General features: G+C 41.7%; 1 protein-coding gene across 1 annotated transcript in view; it reads right to left on the reverse strand.

Moving 5' to 3' along the window:
- Window positions 1-27,333, reverse strand: part of LOC122787719 (WD repeat-containing protein 62-like) — a 1,689,893-nt gene that overhangs the window by 706,656 nt on the left and 955,904 nt on the right. The window contains exon 17 of the mRNA XM_044054617.1: window positions 17,152-17,274. Coding sequence (XP_043910552.1) covers window positions 17,152-17,274 — 123 coding nt within the window. The remainder of the gene's footprint in view (window positions 1-17,151; window positions 17,275-27,333) is intronic.

Here is a 27,333-nt window from a genome sequence, read left to right on the forward strand (position 1 = left end):
ATCTGTTCTGCTGCTTCTCCAGCCGAACTTCATTCTTCTACCCAACAAGTCTTTACAGCAGCAGAAAATGGTTCCATGATATCTGTCTCCTCCTTAATCCCAAAAAAACAAACTATTACTTTTCTCTCCTACCCTTAAATCCGCCCCTCTCTCCTTTTCAATTGTCTGACAATGGCACTATCATTACACTTGACTGTTCCACTAAACTACTAGGCGTCACAATAGATAATCAACTAAACTTTGATTACCACATTGACCTAACCATCAATGCTGTTAATAAAAAGATTGGTGCTCTTTATAGACTTAAGCCCTTTCTAACAGCATTTACAAGGGTGTCTCTAGCCCAAACTCATCTTATCTCCACACTATTGTATGCCTCCCCATCCTTTATAAACCTTTCAAAATCTAACCTTCAGAAACTTGCCATGGCCTATCATAGCATTGCCAGGTTTGCCACAGGTTCCCCATTTCACACCCATCATTGTGTTAACCTCAAAAAGCTTGACTGGCTCGAACTCCAAAATCTTATTCTCCTACATCAATTAGTTATCACCTATAAAATCCTCCACTACCCTTCTAATACACCCATACTAAATAACCTTGTTGTCCCTTACAGGAATCTTACTTCCCTTCGTTCAGCCAACAAACTACTAGTTGCCACTCTTAAAACACACAACAAAGCTGGTGACTCCTTGTTTACAAACATCATTGGCTCATACTGGAATAAACTTCCCATAGAACTGACCTCTCTAGGCTCTTCTCAACTTTTCAAGAAACAACTGAGGAACTATTTAAGTCTCACTGGCTATGCCCCTGCTCAAACCCTGACTGACCTGAGCATCCAACCCTCTTCTCATTTCTCTCCATTTACCTCTATGCTTGTCCCTATCACTAATACTACCCCTCTTCTGCAACTATCTACTATCCACTTGGATACTACTTTACCTCTGCAACCTGTTATCCCCCCCAAATTTATAGGTTGCTCCCAGCTATGCAAATCTGCCTCTTAATCTATTGCCCTGGCACAAAACGATTATAACAATTGTGAATACTGTGAATACTGTAAATACCTTATAGACTCATGTAATTTACTACTTTCTTTCTTTTATGACTGTACTATTCCTACTACAGCAAAGAATTTGCAAACATAAATCATCACTCTATGTTATAGCTATAGCTTTGTTAAGTTTGCTAATTATAGTTTCGTTTAAGTTTTGCCAATTATAGTTATTGTCAAATTGCTTTAGTACCATTACTATGCTACATTGGACTAATTTTCTTGTCATGCTTATAATTTTGCATCCCGTTGTACTATTTTTATGTTACCTTCTAGTATATAGTGGATCTTTTCTCCTCAGGCCTCTGCTGAAAATGGACATATATCCAGCCAGACTAGCCTGGTCAACAAATGTAAAATAAAATAAAATAAATGTCTATTGAAACAACAAAACTCATTATGGTTGCTGAAATAGCAGAAACAGAAATAAATGTCAGTCGGGTGTTTAGTAGTGGTCTCCCAAACAATATATGGAAACTTGAAGCATCCATTTTGCTTTAGGCCTATTACAACTTAACAGGTGGTTTGATGGGGGAAAGACACCTGATCTATTATAAGTTATTTTGAATGCTTACATATCTGTGATCAATAAAGACAATTTGTTAAAAATTTAAATTCTCTCATTGAGCCTGAAACATAAGTAAATAAAAGGATCCTATTCTGTCAGCTAATGTATGAGAAGCCCTTATTGATGGGTCATATGGTTGGGTTGTCTCCACCATTGATCAGCATTTGGCATCTTTTCCTGGAAGTATCTGCACAGGGGGGGGGGGGGGGTAGATACATGTTTGGTGATAGATGGATGTCTGTGATGCTGTGCCGTATGATAACATGCTGACAACATAAACATACCTGCTCCTAATGATTCCCAGATTACACTACTAGTAAATATCCTCCTGCAAATCAAAAAACAATGGAATTGTGGCTGTTTACTGTTAAGACATGTTGGAATACACTTGCCAGACTTATAGAGAATCCCTACAACCAAGGCAGGGTGGAAGGACCGTTCAATAACAGGGAGACAGTGGGAGGTATTCCAGACATAGCAGGAAGCAAGTTAGTGCAGAGGATTAAGGCTATAAATTGTTAACATAATATTTATTGTGGTACATGGTTCGCTTTCCTCAGCCTTCATTCGCCTGCTGTGTAACACTGAACAGTTCACTTAATCAGACAGTACTTTGGGAGAATTAGGAATTTGGGCTAAGCTCCTTAATGGTCTCCTGGACTGGATGTCAAGCAACTATGAAACTACATCAAGGAGGATCCTTTCATAGATCAACTGACAAAGTAAGAACAAATCTGTATACTAATATCAAAGACTATCCTCGATATAGTCTACTGCTGGGTTTAATGTATAGCAATAAACCATCAGGCTGAAAGAAGCCACAGGACAGCACTAAAACCAAGCTTAGAATACTGAATACTAGGGAAAGTCTAACAAGAAACGGCAGAGGTCCCACAGCTGTGGGTAAACTGTAATGTCTGGTGAGGAGAATAACAGCAGGCTAAATGGCTTGGTGATCAATTGTTACAAATATAGGCAATACAAGCACTGGACAAATCTACTCTTAAAAAGCAAATGTGAGTGGGTGGGCACCGCCTACATACACAGGGACCACAATGGCAAAACCACTAAGGAGTGCAACAGGCAATTGTAAAACCCTGCCCTTCCAACACAGACAGAGAAGAACCACTAATCCGTCTAAGAAACTGATACAGTACCTCAAAAATACTCAAGAAAAATGCATCCCAGCACCCAGCAGGGAGCAAAGGGCCACTTCACTCTTTCAACAGTTCCTGTTCCTTGAGAAGAAATGGAAAATACATTCTTTGAAGAAAGAACAACTGTGTACACTTACCATAAATGTAGATGTTCGAGTGTATTCACTGTTGCAGTCATTACATCTGGGTTTATCTGCTTGCAGTAGCCCTCAGATTAACAAAGTCTTGGGTTCTGCATCGGTTGCTGTCCCTTCTTCCATAACGTCAGGTCATCAGGGGTATAAAACATGCAGCCGATGCCATTACATTAGTTTTTCTTGCCCCAGATGTCAGGTGCCCCCCTAATGAGAAGCAATTAAATCTATAATGCAAGGATATACCTCCAACAAAAAAGCAAATACACCAAAAAGCTTTTTGAGCATAGTAAGTGAGAGTAGAGGTACAGCCAAAAGAAGAAATGGGGCTGGAGGGAGGGTAAAGTACAGTTTTGTACCTACCATAAATGTAGATGTTCGAGTGCTAATACAGCTGCAGTAATCACAGATGGGTTTTCAGCCGTCAGGCGGTCCCTCGGTCGGCCGAATTCCAAAGTCTTGGTCCAGCGTCGGTTGTTGTCGCTTACTCTTCTGACGTCAGGAAGGCCAGAGTATATAAGACACAGCCGACGCCATGTTCTTCAGTCTTTCTTGCCCCAGATGTCAGGTGCCCCCAAAAGGAAGGCAAAACATAAATAAAGCTAATCCACAAATGTAAGCAAATAATACATAGCAGGATAACCCAGTCAGGAGGTATGAAGTGGTTTTTAGGCCCCATGGCCTTACCAAGAGGGGAAGGAGGGAGGGAAACCTGTACTGCAGCTGTATTAGCACTCGAACATCTACATTTATGGTAGGTACAAAACTGTACTATGTTCATCGTGCATACAGCTGCAGTAATCACAGATGGGTAGAGTCCCAAAGCTATGCATAGGGTGGTAGGTACTAAAAGGAACTGGGTTGAGCCAGAATGCCCTGCAAAACAGCAGTGGCAAAGCCTGCTCTTGTTCTGGAATATAAGGGCAGATGGTAGTGTTTTGTGAAGGTATGTACAGAACTCCAAGTGGCTGCCTCCAAGATATCCTTAGTAGGCACACCTCTGAGGAAGGCTGTAGAGGTGGCTGTGGCCCTGGTGGAGTGAGATCTGATACCAGTAGGGACAGGTTTCCCATGGTGTAACAGAAACGTATGCAGTGGCCAATCCACTTGGAAATGGTCTGTTTGGTAACTGGTTTCCCTGGGGCCCCTATGGCATAGGACACAAAAAGTTGGTCTGATTTCCTGAAGGACTTTGTTCTGTCCAAATAGTAATGTAGCTGCCTATGGATGTCTAAAGAGTGAAGCAGCCTTTCCCCTTTGTTTTGAGGGTTAGGATAAAAGGTAGGAAGGTGTATGGCTTGGTTTAAGGCTACCCTAGATACCACTTTAGGCATAAAAGATGGGTTGGTACGAAGGGAGACCCTGTCCTGATGGAAGATGAGGAAGGGCTGCACCGCCATGAGGGCCTGTAGTTCAGAAACCCTACGAGCTGAAGTGATGGCCAGAAGGAAAGCTGTTTTCCAGGACAAAAATTGTAGATCTGTTGAAGCAGCAGGTTCAAAGGGAGGCAATGTTAATTTTTCTAGTATGTAATTAAGGTCCCAGGCTGGAATTGGTTGTTTCCTTGGAGGTCTTATATTCTTAGCCCCTCTGAGGAACTGACGTAGTAGTGGGTGTGAGAATAAAGGAGGATCCGTGTTGAATTCTGCAGAAATGTCTGAGGCATGTATTTTGATTGAAGAAAATGAAAGTCCACTGCTCAGTAGTTCAGCTAGGTACTGTAACACCTGAGGCAAGTTCAATTTTCTAGGGTCCTGCCCTCTTTTCTCATTCCAACAGCAAAACCGCTTCCATTTTGCGGAGTAAGCTTTTCTAGTAGATGGTCTTCTGGCCTCCAAAATGACATCCTGCACCTCCTTGGAGAGTAGAGTTTGATGTGTTGTTAAGGAATTTTCCATGCAGCGAGGTTGAGTGTTTTTAGCTGGCTGTGAAGGGTTTTGTAGTTGTTCTGCGTCAGCAGAAGTGGTATTAGAGGCAGGGGCCAGGGAGGAGTATGTGTTAGACTCCTCAGGAGTGGATACCAGTGTTGCCTTGGCCAGTCTGGAGCAATCAGTATCATCCTCGGATTGTCTGTTCTTGCTTTCAAAAGTACCTTGGGCAGAAGAGGTAGAGGTGGGAATGCATAAACTGTCCATGCTGTCCAACTGAATGAAAGGGCGTCCACTTTCCAGGCCTTTGGATGGTAGGTCCTTGAACAAAACTTTTTCAATTGATGGTTTCTGTGGGAGGCAAAAAGATCTATGTCTGGCCTCCCCCACATTTGTACTATCTCCGTAAACACCTGTGGATGAAGCTTCCATTCGTGTGGATCTGTCATATTTCTGCTCAGAGTGTCTGCCAGAGTGTTTTCCATCCCTGGCAAGTACTGTGCTTGAAGTTCGATTTGTCTTTCCAGAGCCAAGTTCCATAGAGTCATGGCTAGTCTGCACAAGGGGTATGAGTGAGTTCCTCCTTGTTTGTTTATGTACCACATTACTGTGGTGTTGTCTGTTCTTATGAGCAATTGCCCTGGATGTAGAAAGTCCTTGAAAGCTGTAATTGCATGTATTACTGCCAGCATTTCTTTTTGATTGATGTGAAGGTGCTTTTCCTTTTGGGACCATCTGCCCTGAATGCACCTGTCCTTCATGTGCGCCCCCCCAGGCGTAATCAGAGGCGTCTGTGGTTATGACTTGGTTTGCTTGAGGCTTGCAGAATGGGAGGCCTGTGTTTACTTGACATGTTTGGGCCCACCATAAGAATTCCTTTTGTAGACAGGGAATTATTGGAATAATTGCTTCCAAGCTGTGACTGTGTTGAGACCATAGATTTTTTAGGTACCATTGAAGTTTCCTCATATGCAGCTTTGCACACGGGATTAGAAGAATGCAAGATGCCATGAATCCCAGAGCCTGCAGGATTTTCCTTGCAGTAAGCCTGGTACTTTTTGCTAGTATTTTGAAGTACTGACATAATTGCCCTTGTTTTTCTGGCGTAAGGTATGCCATCTGGGTGTTTGTGTCCAAGCTGGCACCCAGGAAGGTTATTTTCTGAGAAGGTGTTAGCTTTGATTTCTCCTTGTTGATGGTGTATCCCAGAGAAAGCAGTAACCGTGTCACATATGCCAGATGTTCCAGAAGTATATGCTTGCTGTCCGCTTGGATCAGGCAGTCGTCCAGATAAGGGTAAATTTGTATCCCTTGAAGTCTGCAATATGCAATCACTGATGCCAGGCACTTGGTGAATACTCTGGGCGCAGTAGATAAGCCAAAGGGCAAGACAGAGAATTGATAGTGGATTGAACCTGCAAGAAATCTGAGGTATCTTCTGCAGCTTTGTCTGATTGGGACATGCAGGTATGCCTCCTTGAGGTCCAGTGTTACCAGCCAAAACTCCTTGCCCAGCATGGGAAGAAGTTGCTGTAGTGTGAGCATCTTGAATTTTGGTACGAGTAGAAATGTGTTTAGTATGGATAAGTCCAGAATGGGTCTCCAGTCGGTTCCTTTTCTTGGTACCAGGAAAAGTCTTGAATAAAAACCTTGACCTTGTTGGTGCGTAGGTACCTTTTGTATAGCCCTCATGTTTAGGAGCTTTGAAATTTGCATTTGTGCCTCTACCCTTTGATTTTGTGGTAGGTTTGGCATGCCTCTCCTTTTTGGAAGAGTGTGAAATTGAAACTTGTAGCCTCTGTTTATAATGTCCAGTATCCATTTGTCTGTTGTGACAATATGCCAATTGCTTGCAAATAATGCTAGTTTCCCTCCCAAAGGTGCTGCCAGTTGAGATTTGCTTGGCATGTAAATGAGGGAGTCATTGAGTTTGCTTTCTGTATTGTTGTGCACTGTCTTCACCACCTCTTGGTGCTGGAGTTTGCCATTGTCTGCCTCTATATGACCCTTGTGATTGCCCTCTGCCCCTTCCGCGTCTGTATCTGCCTCTTTGGGGCTTGTCAGTGGCTGGAAAGGACCAGTTTTTTGATGGCCAATTCCTACTAAATCGTGGTGGCTGGACCTGTAAGAAAGCTTTGACAGTTTGCATAGATTTGGCTTTCTCTTCCATTTTTCGTAATATATCCTCAGCATTAGTACCAAAAAGAACATCCTTTTGTAAAGGTGCATCAAGGAGTTTTGCTTTCACATGATCAGGCAGATTTTGTTCTCTAAGCCAGGCATGTCTGCGAATGACTGATCCCGTAGCAGCCGCTCTACTGGAGGCCTCTAGGGCATCATAACCACATTGTAAAGTGCGTTTACCCACTTGTTCTGCACTATGCATCATATCCTGTAACTCTTTTAAATCTGGTTGTTCAGGTTGAGACATCTTGTTTTTTAATTGTGATAACAGGAACTGCTGATATTTAATCATATGAAACTGGCAATTTAAGGCCCTCATAGCTAGGGTGGCCGAGGTATAAACCTTCTTACCCCACCTTTCTAGAGATCTAGATTCCCTTTCTGCAGGAAGTGGATTCTTGGCAGTGGAGGCCTTTATTCCCTTAGGGCCTTGTGAAATGGTTTCAGGGTCAGCATTGTGGCCTTTGTAGAGAAATTGGTGAGAACTGGGTACTCTGTAATATCTATCAGGCTTAACTGGTGCAGGAGGCAGTGAATCAGGATTAAAACAAGCCTCCGAATAGACATCATCCAGTACCTCCAAAACAGGGGATAGCCGGAGGTCTGTGCTGAGGTAACCAAAGAAATTCCCTAAGTCTTTTCTTGGAATCTGAAAAGTCTTGGCCTTCCCAATGGAAGTGTTCCCTCAAGGTGTGCAAGGTTTCCCCAAAGGAAAAATCCTCAGGGGGGGATACAGAAGGAATAGACTGCTCTGCATCCGAATCCTCAAAGGGGGAATAAGAGTGTTCCTCAGCATCAGAATGCTCTGATAAAATGGATCCCTGATCAGAAGAGGGGGATTCTTCCTCCACTCTGGGTCTCTTGTCAGGAGGGGGCTGAGAACCTCTAATAAGAGTTATAAGATCCTCAGCCATTTTAAGCATCTGCTTCTTAGGCATGGGTCCAGGAGATGGGCCTTGTGCAGCAGGCCTAGCTGGATGCCTGGTTGCTTTGGATTTAGTAAAGGCTTTAATAGAAAAAGAGGATGAAGGCCTAAATACACCATGGGTGGATGTAGATCTGTCCACATTTGTAGGCTCGGCATAAGCTGGAGCTTCGGTTGTAGTCTGGGAAAGGGCCGATGACCCAGCGGTCTCTGGTACAGAAGACACTGCCGAAGGAGAGTCGTCGGTAGTCAGGGACTGCAAAGGCGTCTCACTGAGAACCGGACCACGTGGAGCCTGTTTCGGCGTGGTGTCGGTGGAGACCGCGGGCCTCGCATGTCGGTCCTTTTCCTTGCGTTTTTTGGATAAAACGGTTGTCGGAGTGTCCGACGACATTTTATAGTCAAAAGCTTTACCAAAAAAGTGTTGGGCGAACTCCGCCCGACGCTTGATAGTGCGTTTATTGAAGGTAGCGCAAAAGCGACAGCCCGAGACGTCGTGGTCTGGGCCCAAACAAGGTATGCAAAGGGAATGGAAATCCTTATGCGGTATTTGCTTCCCACAAGAAATACAATTATTAACTTTTTCTGACATCTGTCTGAGGCAAGAAAAGAGTCCCCAACGGGGTACTTAGCTTTAAAGAAGACTTCGGTTCCAAATATATTCGTAATTCAGGAGCTGGCCGACCGGCACTTGCGAACTGCTTCTGCTTCGGGCACCGCGCGGCAAAAAAGACTGGAGAACATGGCGTCGGCTGCGTCTTATATACTCTGGCCTTCCTGACGTCAGAAGAGTGTTTACAACAACCGGCCGGACCAAGACTTTGGAATTCGGCCGACCGAGGGACCGCCTGACGGCTGAAAACCCATCTGTGATTACTGCAGCTGTATGCACGATGAACATCCAGGACTGCAACAGTGAATACACTCAAACATCTACATTTATGCTAAGTGTACACAACTGTACTATGTTCTTCATGTTTCACTGTTGCAGTCATTACATTTGGGTAGATTCCCAAAGCTAAGGTTGGGAGGAGGAATTTAAATAGAATTAGGACCAGCTGTAAGGCCCTGCAAGACTGAAGTGGCAAAAGCAGCTCTGGATTTAGAGAAAATTGGCAAATGATAGTGCTTGGTGAAAGTATGTACAGAACTCCAGGTAGCAGCTTCTAGGATGTCCCTTGTAGGGACGCCCCTGAGAAAGGTTGTAGAGGTAGATGCAGCCCTGGTTGAATGGGGTCTGATGCCCTGTGGGATAGGTTTCCATGGTGCTTATAGCAGAAATGAATGCAGTGGCCTATCCATTTTGAAATGGTTTGCTTTTAAATAGATTTCCCCTCTGCCCCTACAGCAAATGCCACCAGCAGTTATTCAGATTTCCTTTGAGGTTTAGTCCTGTCCAAGTAGAATCTAAGTTGTCTGTACACATCTAAGGAGTGCAGTATCCGTTCCCCTTTGTTCTGTGGGTTAAGAAAGAAGGTAGGCAAATGAAAGGATTGATTAAGAGCCACATTGGATACCACCTTGGGCATGAAGGAGGGACTGGTTCTGAGTAACCCTGTCCGTATGAAAGATGATGAAAGGCTCCACTGCCATAAGGGCCTTTAATTCAGATACCCTCCTTGCAGAACTGATTGCTAAAAGGAAAGCTGTTTTCCAGGAAAGAAATTTTAAATCTGCAGTAGCAGCTGGCTCGAAAGGAGGAAGAGTGAGTTTCTCCAAGACAAAGTTAAAGTCCCAGGCTGGAGTTGGAGCTCTCCTGGGTGGCCTTAAATTTTTGGCCCCTCTAAGGAACTGTTTGAGCAGTGGGTGAGAGAAGAGGGGAGGCTCAGTGCTAAAATGAGCTGAAATGGCTAAGGCATGAATTTTGATGGAGGAAAAGCACAAGCCCTTATGAATCACCTCAGTCAAATATTGTAGAATCTAAGGTAAATTGGGCACTGCTGCACTCATCTCTTGAGATTGGTTCCAGGTACAAAATCTTTTCCATTTTGCAGCATAAGATTTTCTAGTACTAGGCCTCCTAGCCTCTAAAATGATATCCATCACTGATTTACTGAGGGGTGGTAAAGGATAGATTAGGTAATTAGCCAGGCTGCTAGGTTCAGGGCTTGCAGCTGAGGGTGGAGAATCTGGTTCTCCTGCTGAGACAACAGGGAAGGACTCTGAGGCAGGTGCCATGGGGCCAACCGTGACACACTGCACAGGAGGGGGTACCAGTGTTGGCATGGTCAGTCTGGTGCAATTACAATTGTCCTTGGCTTGTCCTGTTTGATCTTAAGTAGTACTATGGAGAGCAGAGGCAGAGGAGGAAAGGCATAAACTGAAAGGTTTTTCCAGCTGAAGGACAGAGCATCCACTTTCCAAGCTAGTTTGTGGGGAATCCTTGTGCAAAATTTGTCCAATTGATGGTTCTGGGGGATGCAAACAGGTCTATATCTGGGCTCCCCCATTTGCTTGACAACATGTTGAAAAACCTTTGTTCCAATTTCCATTCGTGTGGGTCCATGAGGTTTTGGCTTAGTCCATCTGCCAGTGTATTTAGTTTTCCTGGCAGGAATTGAGCTTGTAGATTCACTTGGTAGCTCAAGACTGTGTTCCACAAAGCCATGGCTAGTCTGCAGAGGGGGTAAGAGTGTGTAACCCCCCCCGCTTGTTTATGTACCACATGACAGTGGTGTTGTCAGTCTTTACCATTAGTTGTCCTGGAAGAATGTGGTCCTTGAAGGCTGTCAGAGCATTCTGTACAGCTAACATTTCCTTGTGATTTATGTGTAGGTGCATTTGACTTGGGTTCCATTTGCCCTGAATGCACTTCACTGCCAGGTGAGCCCCCCCCCCATGCATAGTCTGATACGTCCGTTATGGTCTGGGTGGCAGGGGGTAGTCTGAATGGTAGTCCCCTGTTTTGGTGGCAGGCCTCTGTCCACCAAAGGAACTCTAGTCGTAGGCAAGGTATGTTAGGAATCATTTCTTCTAGATCCTGTGAATGCTGACACCATAGGCTTTTGAGATACCACTACAGATCCTCATATGCAGCCTTGCATATGGAATTAGAAGAATGCAGGAGGACATGAACCCCAAGGCTTGCAGTATTTGCTTTGCAGATAACTGTTTTTTGTGGCCACTTGTTTGAAGTAGGTTGTCAAATGAATCCGTTTCTCCAGCGTGAGGAAAGCCATCTGGGAAGCTGTATTCAAGCTTACTCCCAGGAATATAATTTGTTGACAGGGTACCAAGTGTGACTTCTTTTCATTTATGGTGTACCCCAGACAAGTCAGTACCCTTTGAACAAAGGCCAGATGATTCAAAAGTATGTCCTGGCTTTCTGCCTGAATTAGACAATCGTCCAAGTATGGGTATATTTGAATATTTCTTTGCCTGCAAAATGCAATGACTGGAGCTAGGCACTTTGTGAATACCCTGGGCACAGTAGATAAGCCAAAGGGCAGTGCACAAAACTGATAGTGCATGTAGCCTGCTTTGAAGCATAGGTATCTTCTGAAAGACTTCCTGATAGGGATGTGCAGGTATGCTTCTTTTAAGTCTAGTGTTGCCAACCATACATATTTGCCTAACATAGGAAGCAGCTGGTGAAGAGTCAGCATCTTGAATTTTGGAATCACCAGAAAGGTATTTAGAGTAGAAAGGTCCAGAATAGGACGCCATGTATTGCCTTTTCTGGGTACCAGAAAGAGTCTTGAATAGAAACCTTGTCCCTTTTCCTCTTCTGGTACCAACTGAATAGCCCCCCTGCTTAAGAGAGAGAGTACTTGATTTTTGGGCCTCTGCCCACTGATTTGGGGGTAGATCCGGCCACCCACTTGGTGTTGGTAAGGTGTGGAAGTGAAATCTGTATCCTTGGGTCATTATATTTAAAACTCATTTGTCCTGGGTAATGTGTTCCCAGTTTTTGGCCTGCAGACCAATCTTTCCACCTAAAGGAGCATTTAGCTGGGAAGTGCTTGGAAGTTTTAAAAGCAAGTCATTGAGACAGTTTTCCATTGGGGGGAGTCTTACTATTCCCTGATTTGGATGTGGAAACCCCCCACTGCTTAGTCTTGTGTGTCCCTCTAGGACTGAAACCTGGGGTTTCTGCTGTGTCTGGGTTTGGCTTGAGAAGACCTGGAAGGGGCTGGAAAGGACCAATTCTTAGAGGGCCAGTGCCTACTAAATCTAGGAGGCTGAACTTGTAAGAAATCTTTAACAGTTTGCATAGATTTAGCTTTATCTTCCATCTTTTTAAGAACTTCCTCAGCATTGTTGCCAAACAGGTCCTGATTTAAGGGAGCTTCCAACAATTTAGCTTTAACATGATCAGGCAAAGATTGCTCCTTAAGCCAAGCATGCCTTCTGAACACAGACCCAATAACAGCAGCCCTGCAAGAGCCCTCTAATGAATCAAATCCACATTGCAAAGCATGTTTTCCAACCTGTTCAGCAGAATGCATTAAATCCTGTAATTCTTTATTTTCCGCACAGTCAGGAATCAACATAATTTTCTGTTTATGCAATCCAATAACATGTTGTTGATACTTTAACATATGAAACTGGCAGTTTAAAGCCCTAATGGCCAAGGTTGCAGAAGTGTAGGAGTCTCTATCAGAAGGGGTAGTATTTTTTGCAGTAGAAGCCTTAATGCCCTTGGGTCCCTGTGAAATAGTCTCTGGATCTGCAATAGGATTTTTAAAAAGGAGCTTGTGTGAATCAGGAACCCTGTAATATCTGATAGGTTTTCTGGGAGCAGGAGGCAAAGAATCAAGGGACAAACTAGATTCCAAAAAAGCATCATCAACAATGTCTAGTACAGGAGGAATAGCTAAAGGCCTATGCTGAGGTAGGAGTAAGAAATCCCTAAGCCTCTTTTTTGAATCAGAAAAATCCTGGCTTTCCCAGTGGAAATGCTCCCTTAGAGTATGTAAGGAGGGGAAGCAGAGGGAATAGAGTCCTCTGCATCAGAATCCTCATAAGTAGATAAGGGCAAATCCAGATCATCAGAAGAATCAGAAAAATCAGAATCCTGGTCAGAAGATTCCTAAACAACTTCAGTCCTAGGTCTCTTAGATGGGGGAGGTTGGCTTCCCCTGATTAGAGTTATAAGATCTTCAGCCATTCTTATTTGTTTTTTAAGCATAGAGGCCTGAGCATGCGGCCTGGGCGTCGGTTTTTTAGACATGGTTCGAGATTTAGGCCTAAATGAAGAAGGAGATGGTTTTAATATGCAAGTCCGTAGGCCTGAATACACCCTCAGAAGCCGGTGCCTGCACAGCAGCTCCGGACCCATCCAAGGTAGAGACATCCGCAGGTTCCATAGTTGAAGCAACTCGTGGCATACCGGACCCCGAATGGGTCTCAATAGAGGCCTGCGAATCAAAAGCAACCGGTATCAGGGGCTGCGATAGTGCCTCACTGAGTACCGGTGAACTGGCGACTGGCTTGGAAGCGTCGTCGGCAGTTTTGGACCTCGGCGGCCTCTCTCTGTCTTTATCTTTGCGTTTTTTCGGAATCCCAGTAGTCGGATGGCTAACCGATGACATTTCTGGATAATTAAACTGACAACCGAAATATTTAGAGGCAAAAATATATTGACGACGGATAGTGCTCTGATTAAATAAACCACAAAACTGACAGCAAGGTAGGTCGTGGTCAGGGCATAGGCAAGGAATACAGTACAAATGAAAATCTTTATGAGGTATTTGCTTTCCACAAGTAATGCAATTATTAACTTTTACTGACATCAGTAAGGAGCAAGAAAAGTTTCTAACGGGTACTTAGCTTTAGTTGAAGACTTCGGTTCCGAAACTCGAAAACGAAAGTTTCAGGAGTCGGCCAGCCGGCACTTGCGAACTGCTTCTGCTTCGGGCACTGCACGGCAAGAAAGACTGGTGTAATGGCATCGGCTGCATGTTTTATACCCCTGATGACCTGATGTCATGGAAGAAGGGACAGCAACTGACGCAGGACCCAAGACTTTGTTAATCAGGCCGACTGAGGGCTGCTGCAAGCAGATAACCCAAATGTAGTAACTGCAACAGTGAAACACGAAGAACATCTGGGAATGAAATAGAAAGACATAACCCAAGGGGAAGGGGAAGAAGCAAAGTAAATCCTTGTATCTGTAGGCCTGGAGCTCATGAAGCCATATGGAAAGCTGGAGACACTAGGGAAGAACTTGTGTATAAGAATGAACTCCAGGACCTGTTCAGCAGCATAAACACAAGTCTGTCAGACATGGTATCCAAATCCTCTAAAGGGAATGGATTCTTTCAAGGGGTACAGAAACCAGCATGTTCAAAAGACCAGCTAGTCAGAGCTGAGCCTCAGTTCTGGCCTCCACTGAAGCAATGAGCAAATGACTACCCAGGAACTTCAATGGAAACTAAGACCTAAGCAAAAAGATTGTCCAGAATAGGATGGACATCAAAAGCTGGCTGAATAGGGAAAGCCACAAGGTAAAAGCTCCATTCAAAAGAAGAGCAGCCACTTAAAACTGATGATGGCTGCCCAGGAACTCAAAACCCTAACCTGGGGTCTAGCAGGCAGACAGTGGCAAAGCAAAGAACAAGAGATGGATCTCAGGGTGGAGCCCACTATCACATATAATATGGGGAACATCCCTGGCCAAAACCAATAAGGATTACCAGAACCATCAAGGAAAGAAGGTGGAATCAACACTGTACAGGGCATCAAGAAACAGATCCCGCTACTTCTCTAAAACTCTATCATGAAATATGGACTTGGAAAAAATGTTTGGGGTTGCAACCGAAAAAGTAGCACTGCCACTGCAATGCCCTCCCTTGTAAATGATGAACAGAGATGAAGACGGTCTCTGAAACTGGTAAGCAACCCATGGCTACTCAAAAAGCTGCACATCAGTTTTACTGGCAGTTCATAAACCCATGTCTCAGTAGCTATTTCAATGACAGAACTTTTGCAATTGCCACTAACACTAGTTTGGCACAACCAATTCACCTTCTCCTCAGGTGACTTCAAGGATCTGTTCTTGGTCCCCTTGATTCTTAATTTTCATTAATGATCTGAAAGCCATTATTCTTGTTCACAATTAACACAACACAAAATGCTCCCTATTAGAAACAGCACCTCACCATCACCTATCCAAACAGCACTGCATTATGATACTCTAGAACTTTGGGATTAGGTTCAGATTAATAATCTTGTAGTTAACATTCAAAGTGGCATGCATATTTTTGGCAGATCAGTAGCTAATGGCAGCACAATCCTAATGATCCCTGACCCCCTTAATAACCCTAGTTCATAAAGCGACAGTTAATATTTCCTTAGTTTATGGTGCAACCCTATCTGACTTTTCATTAGCACACTGCCAACAACTAAAGTACTCTGTTCAAACGTCTCAGAGCCTTGTTACAGAATGTTTTTCCTTAAAGGTAAAGTAAGGTAGGTAATCAGTTACCACTGCTGTCCTCCTCCCAGAATTTGACACTCTAGCCACAGTTGCCATAAATTCAAATAATAAAAAATTACTGCAAACAACCATTAAGAAAAGCTGTCATTTCATTTCCCCCTCTACTAATTATCAGCACTTCTGCCTATCCTGAAGACCCACTAACTACCAATTACTAGCCAAACCACTCCTCAGTTAACATGCCTTAAAGTATTAAAAGAACTGCCCCATCACTAGCAAACAATCTCATATTAAAATTATCAACATACTCAGGTTATTGGACCTTCAATGGTCCACCATTCTTGTGGCGAACTACCCCAAACAAATGGAAACTCCTGCCACCAAGCATGAAATGACAGTAATTATTTTATTCAGAAACTCAGTAGTAGTGGACCACCTCTTCAATGTATAGGACTGCTAATAATTCAGACAGATTAAGGTTCAACATTAATCTGACCCACTGATGATTCCCCCTAATGAAGGTAATGAGTACAGTATGCAGCAGAACGGACTGGGGAATGACCAGTCAGCAGTAGCCAAGCCATAAATGCACAGTAGCTCTATAAGCATGTGTGCCAGTGATACACTGCAGTATGTGCAGGACAAGTCAGCTGGGATGAGAATGATGGCCTACTGGCATTCAACTTTTCCATCTGCCACAGATGAGCAAAATGAAAGTATTCCCTTCCAGGAGGGGGAAATTTTCACATTGGAAGATGTGGGATGCTAAGTCTGAGCAGATGGGGAGGGGCAGTGAATGGTACTATGGAGTAGCTGCTGATAACCATGGAAGTCCTGAGATAAAAATAAAACTGCCATTTTGCCCTTCTTTCACATAAATTAATTAGTTTCCTCATTTCCAAATCAATCTTCTTAGGCCATCATCAGATATTATGTAGGATTTTTTTCAGAAAATAATGCTGACACCTAATATCAGTTTTTGCTAGTTTCAACTTTACTTTTTCAGCCAGAAAAGAATATATTACATGCCTCCAGATGACCAGTTTTCCAAGACACAAACATTACTACTTCATGATGAATGGTCACAAAGGTAAAATGTGGACTGTATGTATGTATGTATGTATGTGTGTGTGTGTGTGTGTGTGTGTGTGTGTGTGTGTGTGTGTGTGTGTGTGTGTGTGTGTATATATATATATATATATATATATATATATATTTACACACACACATGTATTTTCACATGGGGAACATGCACTTATATTTTACAAGATGTATAACTTAGGCAGTTTCCATGATAAAATCAATAAACTTAAAATCCACAAATATTGTGCTGCACAACCTGAGAATGCATACTTCCTCTTTTGTTGCTACACGTCAATATTAGTAAATGACAGCATTCAGTACTGACAAATTACTGCTTTTAAGGCCTTTCGGTCAATAAGTTTCCCTTTAAGTAAAAGGAGGAATGGAATCAGAGGAGTCCTCTTCCTTCATAAATATAACCAAAGAATTCAAATAATGTTTTTTTTTTTTTCCTTTTTTTCTTTTTTAAATTAAAAATAAAATTTCAAAAAAACACTTCCTACGCATGCTTATTGGAACTATGTCAAACATGAAGGATAATGTTGCCTGCCCCAATCTGATGACATTCCCACTTTGTCTAGCTGTGAAAGTTCAGAAGAACAAAGTCAGGGAACCCCATTCAAAGCCATCACTGCTGAATAATAATGTACAGGATTATTCAAAGTAATTACGGACGAGTGGCTGAAGCTGTTCAGAAATGGGCACAACACCATCATCTCCATTTTCATACTAAATTTCCATACTACAGACAATTTAATCTCATAACCATCTAAAAAAGTAGTTGTGTACAATACCCGACTTGATTTCCTTGAGTCTCAAGTGCAGCTCTCTCTTGCTTCCTTGTCAGTTTAATTTCCTCTAAGCGTCGCCTCATGCAGTTGCTAATTTCATTATTCAGGTGCCATATAAACACACAACTATTTAGAGAGTAAAGAAAAGAATATATTTACTTACTGCAAATTTATAAAAATTAGTTACACACAGAATTCATATAAAATCTGTAAATGACAGCTTCTAACTCAGCCAAAAATTACAGGTGCATAAACCAATAAACCAGCAGATGTTTGAGAAGTTCTGCTTCAGCTCTGTGTATGGCTATGACTGCATTCACTCAATACACTTCTTGTTGCAATACATTTCCATAAGAAAAAACAAACATTGGAATATATTGTTGAAAACAATGCACACTTCAAGAAACAAGTATTTTGTATTACCTATACACCCATACTATGTATACATAAAATGTACAACATTGGAGAAATCCTTGATCTCTGCAATTAGAAAAACGTGAATTAATATGGCAAATGCTGTTATATTCTCATGTTTGGCCAGGACTCAATGAGTATTGTGCAATTAATAGTATTTTAAGACTGAAGGCGTTGGGTAAATAAAAGTTAAGTGATATTAATATTAATATGCACTACTGTCAAGTTGCATTTATTAGCTTTATTTGCTTTATCAATTTTTGTGATGAATAATTTTACAATAATATTGATATGCTTATTGTTTTTTATGTGACGAATATGTAGTGTATTAACATTAATATTTATGTTTAAGGAATTGTTTAAATTAGGGGTTTATAATAATGGGACAAGGTTAGGATAATGTAAGTTGTTTTCCCTTTAACAAGCGACTGTTTTTATGTCATTTCCGTTTTTTTGCATTTTGGCAGAAAGCGCTAACTTTACAATAAAACATGGGTTTCAATAGCCCTGTGCTGTGCCATTTTTTACTATTTGGTATTAATTAATCCTCCTGTTTCAACCAAAACAATGCATGATTAACTAGTATGGTACTTATGTTATAAATTATAAATATTTACATATATCACACTATCCACCACACAAACGATAAAAGTCGATCCATAAAACAAAACTCATCTATACAAAATTCAATTGTACATTCAAACTTACATTCACACACACACTCATCAAAGCAGTAAAATCTCCATAACAAGCGTTTTATGTAGGGAGGCTTAACCTCCACATCCCATGCTAATTATATACACCAACTCTATGATCACACTACAGTGGAAAAAGGGCATATTCCCAAACACTTAACTTTTTTGCTTGATCTCACATAGAGGAAAAAAAGAAAGCATGCTGCCACACAGCTAACAACTTTCAATCAATTACTTGTGTCTAAGATCACCTAAATGACACCCATATATTGTATATTATATTAATGCACACACACACACACACACACACACACACACACACACACACACACACACCTATATATAACAAAAAAAAAAATCCAAACAGAAAAAACTCTAACACAAAAATGTTCATCATCAATTTGACTTTTGGCTTTGCTATAGTAAAGTTTTTTTCAATGTAGAAGATTTTCAAAATATCAACTAACCTATATAAAGTCAGAAAACCATGACAAATCATATGATAAACTCTTAAAATTACAGTCATCAGCCAGAATAACCCATATAAACTTGAATCAAATGTTCTATAAAGAAACACAAATTAAATACATATTGAAGAAATACATTACTATATAAAAGGGAAAGTTATGTACTTACCATAATGATAGATCCCTTCATTCATATCCATCCAATATGAAATATGGGTCGTCAAGCTGCTTGTTGGATCCGACTCAGCAGCAGCATCAGAGCCCTTTAAGAATTTTCCCCTCCCATAACACCCTCTTCCATTAGGTACTTCAGATCTGGTTTGGCACCTCAAGAGGAGATATAAAGATCCCATCTGAAGAATAACCAAAGGCAGCTAGGACTACATAAAAAAGGAAGGTGGGATGGAGGGAGGGTTGTCATATCACGTGGACATCACTGAAAGGATCTATCATTAGGACAACTACATAACTTTCACATCCTACTCATTCAGTCCATCCAGTCTGACATATTGGTCAGACTCTCAAGATGTAGATAAACCCTGGTAGCATCACAACAGCAGACCCTTCAAGACAGAAACACAGAAGAATGTTCTATCCCTGGAGAAGCAGTCAAATTTATGCTTAACTAAGGTATATTAAGTATGGGGAAGCTGAAGATAATGCACGAAAACCATCTAGCTGTAGCAATGGCTACAAGAACAATGTTTTTTCTATGACATAGACTTCAGCCCAACAGAAGAGACTGGTTCAAAGGGTTTTATCAAAGCAACTAGGACCAAATATTATATATCTACTATATATATATATATATATATATATATTCTAATGTATATATGTATATATATATATATATATATATATATTTATATATATATGTATATATATATATATATATATATATATATATATATACATATATATGTATATATATATATATATATATATATATATATATATATATATATACACACACAAATATATACACACACACACACACACACACACATATATATATATATATATATATATATATATATATATGGATTCCTATTACAAGAACAAAAGTTTACTACTTCAAACTTGTAATAGGAAGCCTCACTTCTGCGAAAGTTCACTTTAATGAAAGTGAACTTTTGCATAAGTGCACTTCACCGAAAACACAGCAGCACAGTGGAGGACATAAAAAACATGCTATGTCCTCCACTATGGAGCGATAGTCACAGACCTTAGGGTTAGGGCACAGGTTAGGGTAAGGGTATAGTTAGTAAAGCTATCCCCTTACCCTAAACCATGCCCTAACCCTAAGGTTCGTGACTATTGCACCATAGTGGAGGACATTGCTATGTCCTTCACTGCGCTGCAGTCGTCACGGACCTTAGGGTTAGGGCACGGGTCATGGTAAGGAGATACCCTACGGGCTATTCCCTTACTATGACCCGTGCCCTAACCCAAAGGTCTGTAAGTACTGCACTGAAGTTCAGTACAACACCCGTTCGTTGTACTGAACTTCGCGTAAGTGCACTTTCGATTAAGTGCACTTTCGCTGCAGTGAGCATTCCATGCACTATTTCGAATTAGAGAAAATTCGATCTAGTGTATGGAACCCATATATATATATATATATATATATATATATATATATATATATATATATATATGTGTATATATTTATATATGGATTCACATCAGAAGACTGAAAGGCCAAAATCTTGAATTTCAAAAGACCGAGACCGAAATCCTAAAAGTTCAAAAGACTGAAAACTCAAAATACTGAATCTCAGAATACTGCATCTCAAAATACTGAAAACAAGATAAACAAACAAATAGAAGACAAACCATATTACGTTTCTCCAAGTATAAGCAGGAGGGCAAGCTCCCCTGCACCTCCTACACCCCCTGCTACTTAAATATATCAACTCCAAGATCGCATTTTACTACACTAACATGAGTTATGTTAGAAGGGAACATGACTAGGGTTACAACAGGCAGTCATGAAACACATAATGGTATGTTTGCCATTTTGTTCTGTGGAGTATGATATCAGAGTTGATATATTTAAGTAGTAGGGGTTGTGGGGGTGCAGGGGGGCTTGCCCCCCTGCGTATACTTGGAGAAGTGATAAACAGCTTATCTTTTATTTGTTTCTGTATGTACTTGTGCTGGAATATAGTAAGTGTTGGTATTCTGTGTGTTTTCAGTATTCTGAGATTCAGTATTTTGAGTTTTCAGTCTTTTGATCGTTCAAGATTTTGGTCTCAGTCTTTTGAAATTCAAGATTTTGGGCTTTTTGTATATATATATATATATATATATATATATATATATATATATATATATATATATATATATATCTGGGTCCAATTTTAAATTTCGAAATACCAAAATCTACAGCTTTGACATACCGAACTCAAAACATCAAGATTTTGGTATCTCGAAAGCTAAAAGTGAACGAAATTAAGAAAAAAACGCAGCTAAAATAATGTTTTTGCAAGGCGGCAAGCCCCCCCGACACCCCCCCTACTTAAATATACCAACTCCGAGATTGCGCTACAGTGAAGAAAACGGTAATGCCGTTCTCCTCACTGCAGTGCGATCTCGTAGTTAGTATATTAAGGGGGGGGGATGCAGGGGGGCTAGCCCCCTGCAAAAACATTTTACCTGTTTTTTTTCTTTCTTTTTGATTCACTTTTGAATTTTGAGATACCAAAATCTTGATATTTTGAGTTCTGTATGTCAAAACTCGAGATTTTGGTATTTCGAAATTTAAATTTAAAAGTAGACCTATATATATATATATATATATATATATATATATATATATATATGGGTCTACCTGACAACGCTGAAAGCTGACAATGCCGATGATGAGAACACCGACACCAGAAGATCGAAAACTGAGATGACCGACGGATGAAAATCCCGACGCTGAGAACACAGACATGTGAAAAGGCTGTGTAAGTATGCGGTAGTGACGGACGTTAGGGTTAGGGTGCGAGTAATGTAAGTGTGCAATATTGATGGACTCTAGGGATAGGGGTGGGTTAAGTGAGTTAGTGTTAGGGCGCGGGGTTAGGTGAGTGTGCGATAGTGACAGTCTTTAGGGTTAGGGGCAGGTTAAGTGAGTTAGGGTTAGGGCGCGGGTTAGGTGAGTGTGCGATAGTGACAGTCTTTAGGGTTAGGGGCGGGTTAAGTGAGTTAGGGTTAGGGCATGGGTTAGGTGAGTGTGTGATAGTGACAGTCTTTAGGGTTAGGGGCGGGTTACGTGAGTTAGGGTTAGGGCGTGGGTTAGGTGAGTGAGCGATAGTGACGGACCTTAGGGTTTGGGTTAAGGTTATAGATAGTTGTGTATGTAAGGTTTAGTGTGGGTTTGTAAGGATTTTGGTGTGCTTGTGTTGTGTGTGTGCTTTTTGGACAGGGGATTTGTTTTGTTTGTTGATTGTTGGGATTGTGGTGTGTCGGGCATGTGAGGTTTCGTGTTTGTGAACTTTCGGTTATGTGGTGTCGGTGATTTCGTTGTCGGTGTTGTAGTGCGCCGGTTTTGTCAGGTAGATCCATATATATATATATATATATATATATATATATATATATATATATATATATATATATATATATACATACAGAGAGAGAGAGAGATAGAGATAGACATATATAGATATATATATATATATATATATACATATACACACACACACACACACACACACACACACACACCAGATACACACACACACACCAGATACACACGCACAAAGGTTAAACCGGGTCTTTGATCGTAAACCCTGTAAATCTTTCCTCAGCCCTACCTGAGCAACTAGCAAATACTCCTGGAACCCAAAATGAAAACTGGATACTGCAGCCAATTGCACTTTAATAATGGAGAGACTAGAATCAGTGTCTAATAGAACTGCCAGAAAATAAAGAATGTCAGAGATTAGCACAAAGGTTCTGAGGAGTAGCGCACGAAACAAATCTTTGCCATTTACTGCGACAGGTCTTGTGGATAGAATCTTTCCGTGAAGTCATCAAGGTTCTTACTATGTCTGAAGAGAAGGATTTGTCATTGTTCATTATTGGAAACAGAGAAACCATGTGGCCAGTATTAGGTTGTGAAGGTCTGGGTGGGGATTCTTGTACAGATGGAAGATAAGATCTTGTACTCGATCCAGCAGCCTGGGAGACTTCATTAGCCAAGGCAACAGAAGGGGAAACCAAACCTGTCTGGTCCAGAAGAGGGCTAAGAAGATGACAGTTCCCTTGTATGTTATGGCATCCCTCACTGACTGTCCCTAAACGAGCATGCCAAAGTAACTGTTGCACTTGGTGTTGTAGGGGCAGGCAAACAGGTCACAACAAGTGCCTCAAATGACTGAAATATTGCTGACTATTGTTGGAATGAGAAACCACTCATGATGCATGAATGATCTGCTGAATCTACCAACTAGGCAACAGAATACTCTGGGGTGGTGTTTTGCTACCAGAAAAAGGTGTGAGAAAATCACCCATTGCCAAACCCTCATTGCTTCCTGCTATCAGGAGTAAGATCTGGTTACTCCCTGTTTGTTGATATACCAAACTACTGACATGTTGTCTGTTTGAATGGATATGCCCCAAGAAATGTTAGTCCTGTAGTTCCTGCAACACAAGGAGAAAGTACAGTTATGGAAGAACTTACCATAATACTAGATGTCTTACTGGTCACTGTTGCAATATTCTTAAAACACAAATTATCACTGTTGTCATTTGGCTGTTGTAGCAAAGCTTTACTTTCCCACTATCATATGTCCGTGTCACCTCAGCTTGCAATCATAGGGGTATACAGGCATACAAGCAAAATTCCTCAGACTATCTCCAAGCCAGCAGCCTGAAGACCCCTAAGAAAGAAAAACTGGTCAACTAGAAGGGGCATAGCATGAAATGGTAAGAAAGCCTCCTCAGTTCTAGGGTGTTTCCCATGGGACAGGAATTGAGGGAGAAAGGAGAAAATAAAAGTATAAAGGGGAGAAAGGTGGCAGGAATACTGCAACAGTGATCAGTTGGACATCTACTCTTATGGTAAGTTATTATACAACTGTACTATGTTCCTGACTGAAATCACTGTTGCAGTACTTGTAACACATGGGTGAGTGACAGTGCTAAACAAAAAGGGTGGTTGGATAAAACATAGTAGAACCGTCCAGGAGGCCAGATAGGACTGACCAAGCAAAGGCAACTCTGGTCCTTGAAAAGGCATAAATCCTGTAGTGTTTAGTAAAAGTGCATAGCCTCTAACATAGACCTGGAATTTGCTCCTTAACAGAAAGCTCCACAGGCTACTACTGGTAGACTGAGCTTGAGAAATTAGGCAAAGGACTTGTCATGTAGAGAGTAACAAAAGGCGATGGCCTTACAGACCCAGCTTGCAATGATTTACGTAGATACCAGTGGGCCTAGTTTAGAGTCCATGAAAAACAGTTGATCAGATTTTTTAATGGATTTTGTTTTGTCAAATAGAATCTTAGCTGTTTGAGAATGCCTGGAGAATCCAATATCCCTTCTCTCTGATTGTTTGGGTTGGGAAAGAAGGTGGGTAGGTTTACAGCCGATTAAGAGAATGCTTGTCCACTACTTTAGGCATGAATGAAGGATTAGTCCTGGAGGGTCATACTGCCTTTGTGAAAAATAAGAAAGGAAGGAATGGCCAAGAGTGCCTGAAGCTCAAACTCTCCTACCTGAAATGAGGGCCAGAAGTAAGACAGTTTCCATTGCTGATGTTGCAGGTTCAAAAAGAGGCAAGGTAAGCTTCTCCACCACAAAGCTGAGGTTTCAGGTGGAGATAATGGGCTTTCTAGGTGGCCTAAAATGCAGGACACCTTTAATAAATAACTTGACCTCTGATATGGCCTTAAGTGGAGGAATGAGAAGGAAGCGAACAGAGATGGCCAAACAAGTGGGCCTGTGATGGAAGAACAAGCCAGACCTGTATGTAAGAGCTCTCACAGAAAGTCCAGAACTGAAGGTACCTCTCATTGTTTGGGGCCCTGTCCATTCCTTTAGCACCAACAGAAGAATCTTTCATTTGGCTATGTAAGATTTTCGAGTGGTGGATCTCCTGGCTTCTTGGAGAAGCTTAACATCCTCAGAAAAATGGTGCCTGTAAGGAATTACAACCTTATCATCCACAGAATTAGGTATAGGTATGACAGACTGGGGTGAAGCAGTAACCCTTTCTGTTGTGTGATGAGATCTGTTTGGTATGGTAGTTTGCAGCACATGCTCCTGGCTAGAAGAAAAAGAGGGAACCAATGTCTTGGCCAAAAGTCAATCACCAACAAGAGTTATGTTTTTTCTTGGGGGGGGGGTCTTTAGAAAAATTCTTGGAATAAAACGTAGTGGAGGGAAGGTATAGAGGAACTTTCCTGTACACTGAAAAGTGAAAGTATCTGTCCTCCAAGCTGAGGAGCATGGGTCCTTGGTGCAAAATAGTGAAGGCTGGTTGTTGGTCTTTGAAGCAAACAGATCCAAGTCCCCAAATGGTGAAGGATGCCCTGAAAAGCCTGCCTGTTCAGGGTTAATTTGAGAGGGTCCTCCAAGGACCTGCATAAAGAGTCTGACAGCACATTGTCCTGTGATGGCATGAATGTGACCATGACTGACATGTTTTTTCAGGGTGACAAGGTCTCAGCCTTTCTGTGCCAATCTGAGCAACTGGTATGATTTGGTTCTGCCTTGCTTGCTTATGTACCACATTAATGTTGTGTTACATTATTTTTTTAGGTTCATAGGTTCATAGGTTAGTACTAGGCTAACTGCCCTTGCGAGCCATTTTAAGCCTAGCAAATTATCCCTTGTGAGACTCAAACCCTGCACCTTGGGTTTGTAAGTCAAACACCTTAACCATTAGTCCACCATTTGTGAACACATGTAGGACACCTGGTTTCCACAGATATGAAAAGACTAGAAGAGTTTGGATAAGGGCCCTCATTTCTTTCATTTTGATGTAGTCTTTTAGTAGTGTTGACTGCCATCTGTCATGTACTTGGATGCCTACCCAGGCCCCCATGCCTCATCTGAATCATCTATATATATTTCCCGAACTGAAGCTGGAGGAGTGAAAGGAAGCCTTTGGTTGTTTCACCTGATCCTTGCACCACAAAAGTTCTTGTCTGAGACAAGGTAAAAGGGGAATCACTGTGTCCAGAGGGTAAGAGTCTTGAGAACAAATTGTTTTCAGGTACTACTGGATTTTCCTCATATGCAGTCTGGCTTGGGGAGAACTAGGATAGTAGCTGCTATGTATCCCAGAGCCCTTATGTTCTCCATGGCTGAGTGAAACAAGGTTGTGGTAATAGTTTGTAAGGCTCTGCCCTGTCTCTGGAGGTAAATCAGTCTGCAATATTTGTGTTTCCAGCCTGCAGCCCAGAAAAACTAGGTTCTGAGATGGCTGCAGGGAGGATTTTTTGTGGTTGATTACGAACCCCAACTGAGACAAGAGGAGAAGGGTGAAGTGGAGATGCTGAAAAACAATATGAAGAAGTACTATGGATTAACAGGTTGTCTAAGTAGGGAAAAATCTGAATGTACTAGGTTTGGCAGAAAGTGCTCACTAGTGCCAGACACTTTCTGAAAACACCTGGAGCTGTGGAAAGCCCAAAAGACAACACAGTAAACTGATGCTGAGACACCTCAGTACAAAATCTGAGGAATCTCCTGCAAAGGGTCCAAACTGGTATATGTATGCAAGAATCCTATAGCTCTAGTGATGCTACAAAAGCCTGAGGTAGAATGAAAGGTAGCAGAGTGTGCAGTGACAGCATTATGAAGGTTGGCACTTTTAATAAGGTGTTTTGTTGGGACAGATCCAGTATGAGTCTCCACTGTCCTCCTTTGTTTGGCACCAGGAAAAGTCTGGAGTAAAACCTCTTTCCCATAAAGTCTTCTGGCACCAGTTCTATCATGTTGTGTGCCCACAGTTCTTGTAAAATGGATAGCAGCAGATGAATCTGACTGTATGGAGGAGGGGGTTTGCTATTTAGAGGAGGAACTCTGTATCCAAGACACGACATAACTTTTTTTAATGACAGAGAGCACCCATTTGTCTGTGGTTATCTTTTTCCTAGGTAGAGAAATATTGTGTCAGCCTTTTTGAAAGGGGAAAGGTAGGATTTGGGGAGCAAGGGGGAAAAAAGGTTGTAGATAGACAGATATTTGTCCCTAAAGTGAGGCCTCCCAGACACAGCATCCCTCTGTGGTTTATCTGGGAATCTCGTTATGGTAGCCTTCCTGTGTTTATGGCTAGGCCTAGGATCCCCATCTGACAAAAGAGGTAGGTTTGGTTGGGCAATTCCTCTGGTAATTAGGTACAGAGGTTAACAAAAGCTGCCTGCAGTCCTTCATGGTTTTACTCTGTTCTTGAAGGGTTTGAAAAGATTGACAGACTGAGGCCAAACAAGAGATCCTAGTCTAAAGGGAATCCACTATTTTTGCTTTCAGTTCTGAAGGAATAGGCTGACTAAGTAACCATGCATACCTGTGGATTACAGAGTTGTAGCAGCTGCTCTGGACAAGACCTTTACAGCTTCATAACTATATTTAATGCTGTGGCTTACCACTTGTGTGGACTGATTAAG

This window comes from Protopterus annectens, chromosome 1.part0, assembly GCF_019279795.1.
Source record: "Protopterus annectens isolate FY-2018-M chromosome 1.part0, PAN1.0, whole genome shotgun sequence".
Lineage (NCBI taxonomy): Eukaryota > Metazoa > Chordata > Ceratodontiformes > Protopteridae > Protopterus > Protopterus annectens.